This window comes from Phalacrocorax aristotelis, chromosome 2 (genome assembly GCF_949628215.1).
Source record: "Phalacrocorax aristotelis chromosome 2, bGulAri2.1, whole genome shotgun sequence".
Lineage (NCBI taxonomy): Eukaryota > Metazoa > Chordata > Aves > Suliformes > Phalacrocoracidae > Phalacrocorax > Phalacrocorax aristotelis.
Genome location: NC_134277.1, coordinates 18,186,638 through 18,202,628, shown reverse-complemented (window position 1 = coordinate 18,202,628; position 15,991 = coordinate 18,186,638). Strand labels below are relative to the sequence as shown.

At 37.4% G+C, this 15,991-nt stretch overlaps 1 protein-coding gene across 1 annotated transcript in view; it reads right to left on the bottom strand.

Annotated features, from left to right (window-relative positions):
* ODAD2 (outer dynein arm docking complex subunit 2) overlaps positions 1-14,420 on the bottom strand; it is a 94,726-nt gene extending 80,306 nt beyond the window's left edge. Inside the window, exons 1-9 of the mRNA XM_075082581.1 lie at positions 14,197-14,420; positions 11,694-11,851; positions 10,130-10,325; positions 9,450-9,556; positions 8,865-9,001; positions 7,748-7,864; positions 4,698-4,915; positions 2,852-2,989; positions 2,500-2,644 (exon numbers count right to left, since the gene is read on the bottom strand). Coding sequence (XP_074938682.1) covers positions 2,500-2,644; positions 2,852-2,989; positions 4,698-4,915; positions 7,748-7,864; positions 8,865-9,001; positions 9,450-9,556; positions 10,130-10,325; positions 11,694-11,851; positions 14,197-14,420 — 1,440 coding nt within the window. The remainder of the gene's footprint in view (positions 1-2,499; positions 2,645-2,851; positions 2,990-4,697; positions 4,916-7,747; positions 7,865-8,864; positions 9,002-9,449; positions 9,557-10,129; positions 10,326-11,693; positions 11,852-14,196) is intronic.
* Positions 14,421-15,991: the final 1,571 nt, after the last annotated feature.

Here is a 15,991-nt window from a genome sequence, read left to right as displayed (position 1 = left end):
CCAGAGTCTACAGGCAAAATTCACAGGATGTGGCAAGTTTGCTTTATACACGAAGCAACCATCTTTTTAAGTTTTAATGACAATCTAACTTTGGTATAAAAACTAGATATCTTTCAGGTTTTATGGAAGTTTTGTGTTTGCAAATTGATCTTTTATAGAGTCTTGCTGAACTGTGATTCACATTTACATTAGCAGACATTCAAAAAATGGTTGCACCTACAAATTATTATATTTTCTAATTTACTATCTCAAACATCTATTATTCAAGGCATTATAATAAATTTTTAAGATCTACAAACAATGCATACAACCTTTGAAGATACACAAGCCCTCTGAAATTTGTGCTTCCATATAAATATGCTTGTAGATACTTAAATATTGCAGTCATAAATTTATTTTCTCTTATGTTGCATGTGTCATGAACACTTGCCTACATGAACAACAAGAATGCCAAAAAATCTCCTAAGTCTGGCCAGAAGTGCAGTATTTATACTTGAATTAAAATGAATTCCATGTGCAAGCTAAAGTAGCACTCCATCAATAAAAATTTCAACCACTGTCTGTGGTATGGCACTGAGGCATCTCTTTTCAGCTTTATCTGACACTAGGGATTTCCTGCTTTACGTAGCTAAGAATCAGCAGAGAACTATTTTAAGTACTTCAAGTACTTTGTTTAATGTATATCTAATTTAAAGAACTTTTGGAAGACTCAGGTGAGCATGAATACATAAACAATTATACATCTGAATTTTCATAACAAAACTTCTTCATATGATGGAATTTTGTGTTATAAACACTTCTTAACAGGTACTCACAATTTGATCAAAAATGCTGCCCTTTCTTTTCCTAGGTCTAAGCCACTAAGTCATTTTACTTGTTGACAGCTGGAACAAAATATACTCATTTCTAAACCAGAGGAGCATGAAAAATATATTTTCCTATTTGCCCTTCTCATTCTTCATTCAGAATGGTTTCATGCAAGTGTAGATGTTTCAGTATTCAATCAAGTCCAATACTAAAATCTAAACATGACTACATGAAGGATCTAGACAGGAAAGGGAGTTTGAGAATTTTGCAACCAGGAGAGAAGAGTAAAGAGGGTGGTCCATAGTTGGGCCACTGAAAAGATTTCAGGGAGTTCGTCAAAAGTAATGAATTTCAAGTATTCTCTCCAGGAGGACCTTGGGTCTTTACTAAAAAGTAGCATGGTTATTTCTCTGAGCTCTTGGAAAAGTACAAACAGGTGATCCATAAGACAGACAGAAGCAAGCCATTAGTAGATTGAAAGATTCAAAACCAACACCCTGAACTGTAATTAGATGCGAATTCAATCAATTGTATCATGCAAAATGTATATATAGTGAGTTTAGCATTAGCGGATAGCTGAGCAAGTTACATGCTGGATGTTACACCAGGTTTACGCTTGCAAAGGGTTATTTTAGCATATCCAAAATGACCAGAATATAAAGGTCCAACCTAGAAATTATAAGGCAAAAAGAATTTTAGAGACTTGTATTATCCATGCCCTCTGTGTCTCTTTGGCTACATCCACCAGCATAGGTCCCACATACACTAACTGAGAACAAGCAGTGTGAACGCACTGGAAACTGTTTAAAAGACTAAGTTACTCTTCTACCATGGTTAAAAGACTAGAAGGAGCCAAAGCTTCGCTTATTCCTCACAAGTATCTCTGCTGTACCAAAAGCCAGCACCATCATTTTATCAGTAGGATGTGTATACTCCGCAGCTGTACTTAAAAAAACCCAAATAAACCAGCACTTCTATTAGTAACTTACAGTACATAAATTCCAGTACAAACTTGTAAAGGAATTTCTCCTGAGGGAAAAACATAATTAGTTTTAGAGTTTTCCAGAATAGTAGAGGGTTGTTGGGTTTTTTATGTGTTTCAGACATACACAGAATTCTAAACATCTATATTTATAGGTTCCAAAAGATTTTCAACAAGTCTCTGTAAAAAACACCTTTTTTTTGTTTGTTTTAGAAGATGCCTGTTTATCATACATTTTCTTGTCCACTAACAGCATCTATCCAGACACAAGACCACGTTAGAATTACTTCAGTCATGCATTAATCATAGTTGATGAAAGACTTTAGGCAAGTATTCAGTTTTAATAAAAACTCTTGAAAGTAACTATCCACATAAAGAAATATCTTGGAAAGTTTCACCCAAAAAGCAAAACAGAAACCCCATAATTAATAAAGAAATTATACCATCTTAAATAACACAGAACAGATGGTTTAATCTAAGGGTCTATATAAGCCAAAAATAGCAGATTAAAAAAATGCAGGAGAAACTGGTGTGTGATAGGAAAGTCCACAGTTCCAGGATTTGAATATACTACATAGATATTATAGAATATATTACATACATAAAATATATGATGGTGAAACGGATGAGGAGCTAGTCTAGTGTCCTCAGATATACAAGGCAAAGAGTAGCTTTTTTTTTTTATATAAAATTTATCAACGCTTATTTACCTTTAAATATTTTGCAAGTTTCTGAATTCCCCAGTATTCTGATGGCAAATCAGTGTTTCCTTCCTGATGACGTACAGGCTGTTCTTCATCCTCCTCAGTCGCTGAGGAACTTTCACTAACGACTTCAAACCTGCCTGATGTTTTACTAAAAATAAATAAACGGCATCACCCATTTTGAACAGCTGTGAACTAATACAAACAAGTACATTTTAAACAGGTATGACAACATTGCCTAATAACAGAATTAGAAAAGTGTAACTCACATTACCAAATACTAAGTATGGTGATAATTACTGTAGATAGGGAAAATAAAAATTAAAAAATTGAAGGAAGAAAAATAAGTAACCCATACCATTTTGAAGCTGGTTGTATTTTAACAGATTCAGAAGAAATGCCACTGGCTTTCTTTTTGATTTTCAGAGACACAGTACTACTTCTCCCTTCTTCTCCAGTATCTTTTTTTGCGGCCTTGTCACTAAAATATTTGGTTTTATTTAAAAAAAAAGATTACATATATATATAGAACCAAAAAGCTATGGTTGGACACATTATGTCAGTACATATGAGCTTATGAACCTACACAATAAGCTTCATTAAACAGAAAGTATGCTGTGTCTTAAGTGACTAATTTCGCTTTAATAAAATAGTGGAATATTAGTAAAATTTTATTACGCTGACCTGTATGTGATAAAAGAATAAAGAATGAGTATATGCTGACAGACCATAGGTGCATTCATCCTAGGCTACCATCTCCAACCATGACCAAGAGCAGCTAGCTAGGTAACAGTAGAAGAGCAATGGAAGAACACAGAAATTATTTTTTCCAGAATATTCTTCAGAAAATGGTGATTCAGGGAACTCCTGATGATCTTTGCATTAGCAGTTTTGGATGGATTTTTCTTCCATGAATGTGTCTTGTTGCTTTCTGAACTCACATCAACAAATGGCCTCTACAATTCTGTGGCAAAGAATTTTAGAGCTTAGGCATGTGTTGTATGAAGTCTCTCCCTTTGTTCTGAACTGGTCTCACTGGCTCATTCTCATCTGATGCCATTTATTCTTGTATTAGAACAGACAGTGACTATCTGTTCCCTATTTACCATCTCCAGTCATGTTTTTTTGTGTCTGTCTTATTGTCTCCCAGTCGTCTTTTTTCCAGGCAGAAGAGTTCTGGTCTGCATAGTTCTTCCATACACTGAGCTGTTATACAGCGTTGAACATGCTGAACACAGTATATCTTGCTTTCCTTATATTCCAAGAAGAGTCCTAGGCCTAGCTGGGCACAGTCTCTGGTGCTTTTTTGTTCCTAATTTACAATGTTGTGAAAACAAAATGTTCTTTCGAGCCTGGGCTGGTCATACTACCACAGTCACAATAAAAGAGAATACTACTCATAATTACAGCTAACCTCATTACATCTAGACTCTAACAATGACTGTGGAAAAAGATAGGCTCTTGTTTCTGTAAAACCACATTTTTTAACTGATGACTGTAGGTCAAATCCAAAATCTCTTAAAATGTTTCTTACAACACATCAAATTGACAGACTTGAGAAGATACTGACTTTTTTTTTTTTGTAGGATGGCAAAGCCTTTCCTTCAGATATTCCTCTTCCTCCATTAACACAAAATCAGGAAACATGAAATCAGAACTCAGAAGACAAATCCAACAATATCCAATATATGTATACTCTATTTTTGGGTGTCCAAACTTTGAGATAATCTTATTAGTGAAGGCTGTTGCTAAGCAGAGCTAGAAAAGTCATTCATATAATATGAAATAACTAAAAATTGGTAGTATAAGTCATCCTGATTTTCCATCCTGGATCTCTTTTGCCTCCCTCAGAAAGTGTGGTTTAGATTAGATTGCCTACTCTGTCTTGCCTTAAAGGGCATTTTACACTAAAAATATGAGAAGATCACAGTCCTGGAGGACCAGCACTGCAGAGCATTGCAAGATATTTCTCTGCCTTGCTGTGGAAATGACATACCATCATCAAAGTTGTTAGATGACAGAAGAAAACTGAGAAATCTCTTTGGTAGTCCATACTTTTTTCTTAGAAATTAACACATAGTAAATTTTGAATTTTGTTTGCTTCTAACTTAAGATAATAATGAAAACCTATAACATGCAGTCCAATCATTAATACAGTTTAGAGAGATCCATAGGAAAATTCAATTATAAAGATAACTACTTATCTGTGGGAAGCAGAAAGCCCAGTTTTCTTCCACCTCATAAATGGTTCTAATTTCTTCTTGTCAATGGATCTCCTTGCTGCAGAACTTTTCACTTTCTCACATACATTCTTTTGTGTCAAATCATAAAGGTTCTGGGATTGGCCAGAGACCTTAGCATCAACTGCTTCCATACGCTGATAATTTTCATCATATGTTGGTTCTTTAAAAAAATTATATTCCTAATAAAAGAAGGAGACAAGGTTTGTCAGACATATTGCTATATGAATAATGCGTATTAAAACAATAAGTTGTAAGCAAAACTCCAGGATGCTGTGCTTAAAAATTGTACGTATTAAATGTAGAATTAGATTACAAGGATAAAATCAGGCCTTGAAAAGAATGAAACATTAATCTGGAAAGTAGCTGTTACTGTGTGCAAATCAAAGTTTTTGAAATAAATGAATTAGCTCAATTTGGAACTTCCTGAACATATTTGAATGTTGTGTGTTGTTCAATTTCTAGTATGTTAAATAAAATAATCTGACACAAGCACTCTTATAGAACATAATTCCAAGTAAGTTTTAAGATCTAGAATTGCAAAGTCATACATTCTGCTTTCAATGAATCATTTATATAAAAACTATTTCCCTGCATAAAGGATTTACAAAAAATTCCCATAAAAAACCAATTAACATAAAACTGAAAACAGGCTATGATAAACTGCTAGACTTCAGTTCCAAATAATTTAATTTGATATAGTTTAGGATTAATATAAACACATTCCATTTCAAATTTTTCATCTTCTGTCTCTCAGGACAAAACACTGTTGAACAAGTCATATATAAGAATGGATATGAGTGGCACCTACCAATCCTTCAGCTGTCTGTGTCTGGTACCATGGCTGATCAAAAATATCCACAACAGAAAGGACTCTTGTCAACTCTTATTCTCTATTGGAACATATTCAATTTTTACAGGAAAGACAGCATACGATCATTACTTATTATTATTATTGCAGCTGTCACTACCAGATAGGTGAAGACATTCCTTTATGTATTTGATTCAAGGCAGTTTTAAGGAGACTGTCACAGTATGGTCTGTTTTCAACTAGTCCCTGATGTGAATCGGCTGTTCCAGGCTTACTGACCCAACTGTCTAATCATAAACTAACTGATGCTAGTTCTCTCATTCTGAAAATGTACCCTAGACAAGACAATTTAACACATGATAAACTAGACAAATCACAGGGGAATTGATGCTGTAGCCTGACCAGCTAAGAATATGTTAGAAAGTATGTTTCCTACAGCACTATATGCCAAAACAGCAATTCTAAATGTTAGCTTAAACAAGGCCAAGAAGATATTATAAGAGTTAACTGGGTTTGCAATATATGTGTACATAATTAGCTTTTTGAAGCTCTCCTCTCCTCAGAAAATAAACAAAACTATTTCCAGTCATAATTTATTTCATGTAGGCAACCTTGGAAATACAGCTTTCCTCTGCTTTTCAGAGTTCTAAGTAGAGAAGATTTTCCTTCAAAGATAAATGCTCTGCAGCTCTACAGTGTTAATTTGTTTAAATTCTAGTTTTAGAATGCAGAATGCACTAAACCAGCTCTTCAGCAAAGCAATGCAATATGATATTTCTAAACCATTAAAATGGTATAAGTTGTACTCTTCAGCATAAATGTATTTACACAGTCAGGGAATACTAAGTGATTTAAATGAAAACTGAAGGAAAATAGGATAAATCCTATTTATTTACTCTTATTTATTAAGTGTACACATTTCTTGAATAGCTACAGTATCTTTATAAGAGCAGAAAACCAGTAAAGAAAGGTATATTGTCACTATTGTTGATATTAACATTTATCTATATTAACATTTAGCATTAGAACCATAAAAAATTATTAAAATACTACCATTTTTAACCTTTCATGACCATCAAATGAAGCCAAATCACTTTGAAAATACATTAAACCAGTAATTATGTCTACAAACATTCAAATATTGTCATATTTATGAAATGTAACCCACTATGTAGATATAACATTAAAAAGTACTTGCCTATGGGATAAATAAGACACATACTGGAACTTACCGCACTTTCAAACAGAACAACTTACAAATTTAATCCCATTATTGCTGACATATGCTACTGTATTGATGTGTACAACTTGAAATGTTCTGTTCTTTCAGAACTGTCAAATATCTATATCTCAAAGAAAATATCAGCCCTACCTCTCAGAAAATCAGAACTAAAGGATAAGAAAATTTCCCTGTTAATGACTTCTTTCTTGCAATAACTAAAATTACATATAAATAACCACAATAAAACTTTTGACAGTTTTTAGCCTGTGATGAATTTTACCACCAAGTTATTAATCTGTTATAATCACACTAGAAATCTGAAAAAAGACGTTTTTGTCAGGAATGATGAAACAACTAAAATTGTAGTGGCACTATGTGATTCTAGCTAATATAGAGCTGAAAATAAAAGCCAAAGCACTTGCATTTTACACTGGCTGAAGCAACACATACTGTGTAAGCAGGATGCTTAACTCTCAGCCCTGATATTTAAATCAGGCAGTTCTCATAAAAAAGTCAGGCTATTATTTGTATTTGGGTTATAAAGAATGAAGAAAAAAATTTAAGTGTTTTTTATCACAGAAAAACATTGTCATAAAAAGTTGACCTTTTCCGTAAGGATATAATATTTTCCTGCTTTAACATTTCCAGTGGTCCATGAAGAATAACACCAAAAGACGAGCAAAACTTAGCAAAATTAGAAGATGACCTCACATATTGGATCAAACCTCATAATCAGGTGTGATAGAATGATATGTGAAATAGTGTGTTATTTGCTGTTTACGAAAGGAATGTATTTAGTAGAAACTGAAACAAATCCAAAGAAAAATAATAAATGCATATCAGAGTCTTTAAAATTCTTCATTTAATCACAGATTTGTCTTTGATAAAGAATATAAACGTTCAGCCAGGTTCATAATGTAATTCTTACCAATGTACTTTTGTACAAAGTAGAATATGCACCCAGTATCAGTAAATACATACCTGTTTACCAATATTTTCTACAAATCTAGGTGATCTCTCCCTTAAAAGTGTGACAATATCTTTATATACATCACTTTTTCTTTCATAGTCAATGGCATTTTCACCCTTTAGCTCACCCTTAAAAAAAAAAGAACAGATTTAAAATTGTTAATATTATTGCCTTACACAGGTAATTCAATCGGCATCACAAAGCACTGCTAAAGAGCACAGAGGTCACACTGTAATGAATTCTGTACAGACATCTCATGCTCAGCACAGAGTCCATCAGACTTCAATAATACTTTGTATAGATGCATGGATCATCTCCATGGATCCCAACAGATAATCAAGATCTTACATAGAATTCTGCAAGTAATTACTATCAGTTAATTGTACTGTGGGTATTTCCACTGAAAAGAATTTATGGCTTATGGCAAACAATCAAGTAAATATGAGCTTCCAGTGCAGTATGGCAGATGCCTAAAAGGTTCAGAAAACAATGTGACCTGACTGAGCCTAAGCTTTATGAGCTAAGTCATAAAGTCAACATTTCCTTGGATTTTTTAACTCTTAGGAAGTCAATTTGTGGAGCTACACGTGACGGACATCAGTCTCTCTTCAGAATGTATGTACGAGCTCTGATCAATGCTTCAAATACAAAAGGGACTATTATGTCTAAATGAAAATGAAAAGTAGAAGAGATAAATAATGTTTAAAAATCTTCCACTGAAAGGAGGAAGAAGTGCTTATCATTTGTAAAAAGACAAAAGCAAGCTATATTAGCCACACAATAATATTACTCCTCAGATCAAGAGCAATGGCGCACTAGAGAGGCGTCCAGCCCCACAGTACTTTTAAATAGGAATAGTGTGAAGAACTGTTAGAGCCTGTTTAAAGACTAAGCAAACTCTGCTAGCAAAAAGTGCAGAATACACTCCTAGTACAAAACTTACAGAAAAAGCACTCAAAACATTTGGGAAAACTAGCATACATTTATTACTGTGTCTTCTCCTTCTGTACCAATAAACTAACTCTGCAGGTCTTACAGCCTCAACACCACTACCCTAAACCTGATGGATTTTTGATTTTAGCACATAAAAATGTTCATTACTCCATGGTATCCTTTATTATTACTTACTCCATTTAAAAACACTCCTGCTGTGCTGCAAGTGATACACAAAGGATCAGTGTCATGTGGTTTGATGACTAAGTAACAAATTTCTCCATGCACTTGTCTCCAGGGAGGAGCTCGGCATCCGTTCGAGAATGTGTAATCTGTAATCAATTAGCATTAGTGGTTTTCTCCAGTTTAAAAGTATTTTTAACAATTATGCTTGATGATAAATATAACATATATACAAATAAAATTTCCAGAACAATACCTTACTCTTAGGAATTCATGCTGTCAGGAATTAATCCTGCAAAGCTCTGTGGCCCAGGGCCTGATCCAACTAAGAACTACAACTGTGCTTAGCACTTTTCAGGATCAGGGACTCAGCTCACTTCCTCTACTGCCACTGAAGAAATTCATATGATTGGAGATTATTTCTATGACTAAAGGCTTGCATGCCATACTTGAAAACACTTTTTTTATTATTTTGTAACTTTAAAGTAGAAATAAACATTTTAAATTTATTACTGAAATGAATTTAGCAAATTTCACACAGAAGGCAAGTACTTTCATAAAGGTATACACAAACGTGAGATATGATCAGATTTGGACCTGATGTGTATTCCAGTGATTCCAATACTGTATCTTCTCCTTTCCCAGAGAAATTCTTGAGAAGATTCACTTCATTATTTACAGCAGCTGGATTTAGTCTTACATCTCTGCAATTAATAGAAAATGGTCTAAAATGTATTAATCAAAGGATGTACTCAGAGAAATGAAAAGAGGATATTTTATTATCTTTTTATTTTGCATTCGGTCTTAATAGTAACAACAAAAATCTGGAAATGGGTCAACTCCCATTGCTTTTCTTAATTTTATCTCTTAGTTCAGTGAAATTTTAGTTCCATAGCTAATACGAAAGTCCTTGTAACTGCAAAACAGACTCAATGTAATACTTAATATGCTTCCATGAAGAAATAAACATTTCCTTGAAAATATTTAACTGTAACTTTGTTGTTTGTACAAATGACTTCAATTTGCTACCAAAACATAAAACATATGCAATAAAAACCCCACACCCGCAGGCACACACTTGCATACCCACACCTACAGCAAAATCTTCAGGAAAAAAATGGTTTTTCAATAACACAGTGAACAGTAAAGGTTATTTCAACAGATTTCTTTATGTCACACCAAAAGCACATTTTGTGGGTTGAAACCAATTTGATTTAACAATAAAACAAAACAATGCACTGGTTGACATGCTTAGTTTCCATTTGAAATGCACTTACTGTGAAATGTGTTTCAAAGAACTATTAAGCAGTTGCAAATCCAGATGATGAAGAAGAAGAAAGATTTTCATTTTCATCTCTGTTTCAGGGTCATCATCTTTTTTCACTTTGTCAAGTAAATGCAACATGGACATATCTTCTCCTTCCACAGTTCCATATTCAGGGCCAAGAATTTTCACGATAGGATCTCTGTTAGCTGTAAACGTATAACAGTGTCCTATAACATGATACTATGTTAAAAATAATTAGGCAAGACAAACACTTTTTATCTCAATTGCTAAGTTTGATACTATTAATTTACAGTAAGAATTATAATAATGTGCATAGTTATTAATCAAATTTTACTGTATGATATAGTCTTTCATATCCTTCTTGTAATTTGAAACGGACTTTTAAAAATATGAAAACATTAGGAACAAAAAGAACTTTTTCATAACAAACAAAATTGCTTTTCACAACAAAGATTAAGATTGATTCAACCAAGAGGTGAATATTAAATACTTCCCTTTACCAACAGCCCCCTTTCCAGAAAATATGTCTGACTGATCACCAAAACAGGAAATCAATGGGTTTAGCTCATCAAAAATTGATCATTTTTGAAATATGATTTAGTGTTGAAAAATATCTTTAAATTTTTATGCAGCATTCCAATGGCCCCATTACCTCCTCAGCTATGACAGCTGTTCTTTTAGGTAAACAGTGACATAACTGCATGTCAATGGTTTTTACAAAACCATTTTGCTCTGTTCCTGCAAATGAAGTCCCATGCATCTGTGCATGCCTCTGCATGATACACAGTCCATATTATTCCTCCCTATTATTCATGGCTGATCACTGTCAGTGATGGGACCCTGGATTAGATGGATCTGAAGTTTGATCCAGTATGAGCTTTTATATTTTAGTATTGCAGATGCCATTTCTACTATTACCAAGGAGTATCACTGATCTCATCTACCTCCATGAGAGGAAGATATCCAGTTTAGCATATCAAGGGTCGTCTTGTCAGTTTGAAAATCTAAGACTTGAATATGACACAGGAAAAGAACTTGTGTCTATATTTTAAAAACCATAGTGAGAAGGAGCTGGAAGTGCTCACTGTGAACCTTGTGCAGGTAAGAATACCTTAAGCATTTAAGTTTTCCTTTGGCTATTTTTTAAGGATGTAACATTTTAAAAGAGAATTAAACCACAAACATAGGAAAAAATTGCTATTAGCCTCCAATAAGACATTCTCTTTCAGAAATTCAAACCTACTGGCTGTTGCAATAGCTGCGGTATTACCCAGTATACATTAATTTGTATATGAGATTCAACAGCTTTATTTTAACTTTATTCCAGATTTCTGTTATTGATTTCTGTTAAAATAAAAGAAATAGAAACTTCACTAAGTTCTGGATTGACACCTTTATCCACCTTCATGAATCAACACCTTCTTATATACTTAAAACGAAGGCATGCCTTTCTTTCTTCACATATCATAAACACAAATTGAAGGAGAAGACACACTTTTTAAGAGAGAGGAAAGTCAAAAAAAAAAACCAAAAACCAAAAGAAGAAAGGAAACCTTCAAGGCATGCCTGTGCTTCCTTTAACTTTTTTTCCACAGCAACCTGTAGCAAGCAGGACAGCTGGTCAAAACTGCGAACTCTGAGAGTTGGTGCCGCAAGGAGAAGCAATGGTTGGCCATCTTTACCTTTGGCTTCAGACTGAACAGTTGCTCCACTAGAAAAATTAAATTTTATCTTTTTAAAATAGGAACTTTACTATACCGCGAATTTTAGAGAAAAGTCTTAAATGTTATTCAAGCTTCACATGATAAAGCATATACAATTTCTTTAAATCGTATTTCAGAAAACTTCTAAGGAAAAACAATTTATTCACTGCAAATCAGACATCTGTAATTCATTTGCTTTACCTGGCAGGCTGCATTGTGAAAAAAATACTCTTATAGGACTGGTCACTCCTGCTGTTTGGCCGCACAAAATATTCCCCGGTATTCTGCACGTTCCTTCTACATGACTGCTGAGTGATTTTCTGGCTATTAGGTTCACAAATGACAACTGACTTAAAATGAGATAAATGTATATTTCAATTTGGAAAGAATTCTCTGGTGGAGGGGAATATTTTCTCAGAATTAGGGTATTTCTACAGTGCTGTCTAAACAGAACCTGATTTTGACAACTTGTCAAGGAAACCTGAAAATTCTGCAGTATTTTTCTGATTTAGCCAATAAAAATGATTTTGTGCATCCATGGCCCCTTGCTATGTCATTGTTGAAAGAATCACAAATATTAAATAGAGTTACTGTCACATAAGTCTTAGGTATCATTGCAAAATGAGTCAGCACCAGATTAAAAAGGACCTTAAACCTCTTGGTTATCATTTTTTCAGCACTAATTTTCAATTCTAAAAGAACTGTTAGAATATTTGATAAGTAAGCTACAGCACTATAACAGCTATTTTGATTAAGACTGAAACCGTGTTGATATATTAAAACTGCCTACTTAGAAAGAACTTGGAGACCACCATTCACAAAGAAGCTGTAACGCAAGACTGCTTGTTAATCCGCCTCGATAACAGCAGTAGAACATCTATGCTTAATCAGGAGTGTACCAGGTTTGTGTGGCAAGGTTTTGGTTGGTGGGGGCTACAGGGGTGGCTTTTGTGAGAAGCTGGCAAAGGCTTCCCCCACGTCCAACAGAGCCACTGCCAGCTGGCTCCAGACAGACCCGCTGCTGGCCAAGGCCAAGGCCAAGGCCAAGGCCAAGCCCATCAGTGACGGTGGCAGCGCCTCTGAGATAACATATTTAAGAAGAGGGGGAAAAAAAAACCCTGCAGGACAACAGCAGCCATAAGAGTGAGAATATGTACAGAAACAACCCTGCAGACACCATGGGCAGTGAAGAAAAAGGAGGAAGAGGTGGACCAGGCCCCGGAGCAGATTTCCCTGCAGCCCGTGGTGAAGACCATGGTGAGGCAGGCTGACCCCTGCAGCCCAGGGAGGTCCACGGTGGAGCAGATATCCACCCGCAGCCCGTGCAGGACCCCACGCCAGAGCAGGTAGATACACCCAAAGGAGGCTGCGATGCCCTAGGAAGCACACGCTGGAGCAGGCTCTGGGCAGGACCTGTGGACCCATGGAGAAAGGAGCCCATGCTGGAGCAGGTTTGCTGGCAGGACTTGTGACCCCGTGGGGGACCCAAACTGGAGCAGTCTGTTCCTGAAGGACTGCACCCCGTGGAGGGGACCCATGCTGGAGCAGTTTGTCAAGAACTGCAGCCTGTAGGAAGGACCCATGTTGGAGAAGTTCGTGGAGGACTGTCTCCTGTGGGTGGGACCCCACGCTGGAGCAGGGGAAGAGTGAGAAGGGAGCATCAGAGACAATGTGTGATGAACTGACTGCAACCCCCACTCCCCATCACCCTGCACTGCTTGTGGGGAAGGAGGTAGAGGAAATCAGGAGTGAAGCTGAGCTTGGGAAGAAGCACAGGGTAGGGGGAAGATGTTTTAAGATTTGGTTTATTTCTCATTACCCTACTCTGATTTGCTTGGTAATAAATTAATTTCCCCAAGTTGCATCTGTTTTGCCCATGATGGTAACTGGTGAGTGATCTCTCCCTGTCCTTATCTTGATCCATAAGCCTTTCATTATATTTTCTCTTCCCTGTACAGCTGAGGAGGGGAGTAATAAGGGCAGCTTGGTGGGCACCTGGCACTCAGCCAGGGTCAACTCCCCACACAGGAGCCACTCCTACCACTAATAGAAATCGCATGGTTAATCACTGTTAGATGCATGTTGGAAAAAGTCTTAGGAATAGACATGCAAGTTGCATGTATCACTAACTGAACAGGTCTATATCACAAGATGAATAGCCTCAAACTCTCAAAAAACCCTGCAAATTTTAACTCAAAATTTTCAATACATATCAGTAAACCCCCCCCCCCCCCCCATTTCAGACTCTCAAATACACTAAGGCTTTGTTTATGCTAAATAAGCACAAATTTTTGTTTTTGCACAGAAAACTGCTCATGGTTTTGCTTCAAAACACACTGCAATTGAGACTTACTTGATCTCATAACCCTCTCCAAATACTGAACAGCCCAATTGTGTTTTCCACTCGAGGGGCTCTCTGAAGACAAACGCTGCTTCCCGAGGATGCCTAGTGCTGAAGTCCTCTGCAAACTTAATAATCTGATTTAAAAGAGATTCATTCAAAGGGGTGATTTCGAGTTTGCCAGTTCCAGAACCGGCAGCAGTCCACTGAGCTGCTCTTGCCAGTGCTGCTCCCATGGTCTCAACTAGCATCAAAGATGTACACCTTAGCAAAGAAACACAGTGAGAGAGTGACTCAAATGATGAATGTAATACACTGTGGATGCTATAATTTGAAATAAACATATCTATGAATGATTAGATTCATTTAACTTGTTTAAATCCCCTAAGTCAGAAAGGGGGAATAGAACTCTCAAATATTTTTAAAGAAATAGGGAAATCTGGTGAAAACGCAGGGTTTTTTCATCTTGGTTAAGTAATTCCTGGTGCTATTAGAAACTTAGGGAGCTGACAGCAGTAGGTCTCTGTGACGGCTGTAACAAAAGGCTCTCAGGTTCTCCTTGTAAAGTTGATGACACTGATAAAACCCGTATGGGCAGGGGGGCAGGCACATACAGCCCCCAACAATGACAATCCCCAGGCATTTTCTTTAAATGGAGGAAAAATTAGGGTGCCAGACCCGTCCGGCGGGGCCAAACCGCCGAAGCGAGACGGGAGCTGGGAGGCCTCGCTCCTGAGTAGAGCCCGGGGCGCCCGCCATGGGCCCGGCCCCGCCGCCGTGCCCGGGGCGGAGGCTGGGGCCAGGGCCGCTCCAGGAGGCGGGAGGACTGTCTGGATCCCCCCAGGGACGCCGGGAGCCCGGCGGATGGACGTCGCTCGCCCTCGTACCTTGCCCTGGGTGAGCCGCGCCGTAGCCCGCCATCGCCGCTCGGGCTGCGGCGTTGCTATGGGGACGGGGCCCGGCCGCAGCCGTTACCGGGGGAAGCAGGTCAACACCGGTGGCGGCGGGGAAGGGCCGCTGAGCCCGGGCTGCCGCTCCGTCGGAGCTGCGCTCCTGCGGGTGCAGGCACGGAGGTGCGCCCCGGGGGCGATACCCTGATGGAAGGCCGGCGGCGTTGAGCCCCGGAGAGCAGGTGGATGAGTGCGATGGGTGGCGGCTGCTGCGGCGGCACCCCATTACCCGTCAGTGACCCTCAAAACCCGGTGGTGCTGGGGCGGGGGCACCCTAGTAGGGCTGGCACGGTGGAAAACGCGCGTTTCTAACTTGAGAAAGGGGGCTGGGAGCCAACAGAGGGGTCAGACTTGTAGCAATTGGTGCTGCTCAGGAGGCTTGAGAGGGGTGGTGGGGCGGGAGAAGCTGAGGCTGAAGGCGTGGGGCATGTCTCCTTAGCAGCTAAGAGGAGCTACATTTAATATAACGGGCTAGATGGTGTTGGTGTGGAATTAAATAAGGTAGTGATTAGAGTTAATTTACATCAGAGTTTAAATGAAGACTGCTCAATACCTGAATTAGCTTGAATTTTAGCCAGTGTAGCTTAAATGTATCACTAGCTTTCAGTCATTACAAGAAAACAGCTTTAATTAATAAGGTTAACATTGACCACTTCTAGTTCTTGAGGCAGCATGACATGTTATGCATGAAATGCTTTTCGTTAAAGAAAATGTAATGTGAAATCAGTGTTCCTTGGAAGATATAAAGGAAATATATGTGGACAGTGCCAGTGTATAAAGTCCTTTCATATATTGAGGGCAACACAACACTATAAACATGCAAATAAAGCACTCCAAACACAACATGGAAATTAGTA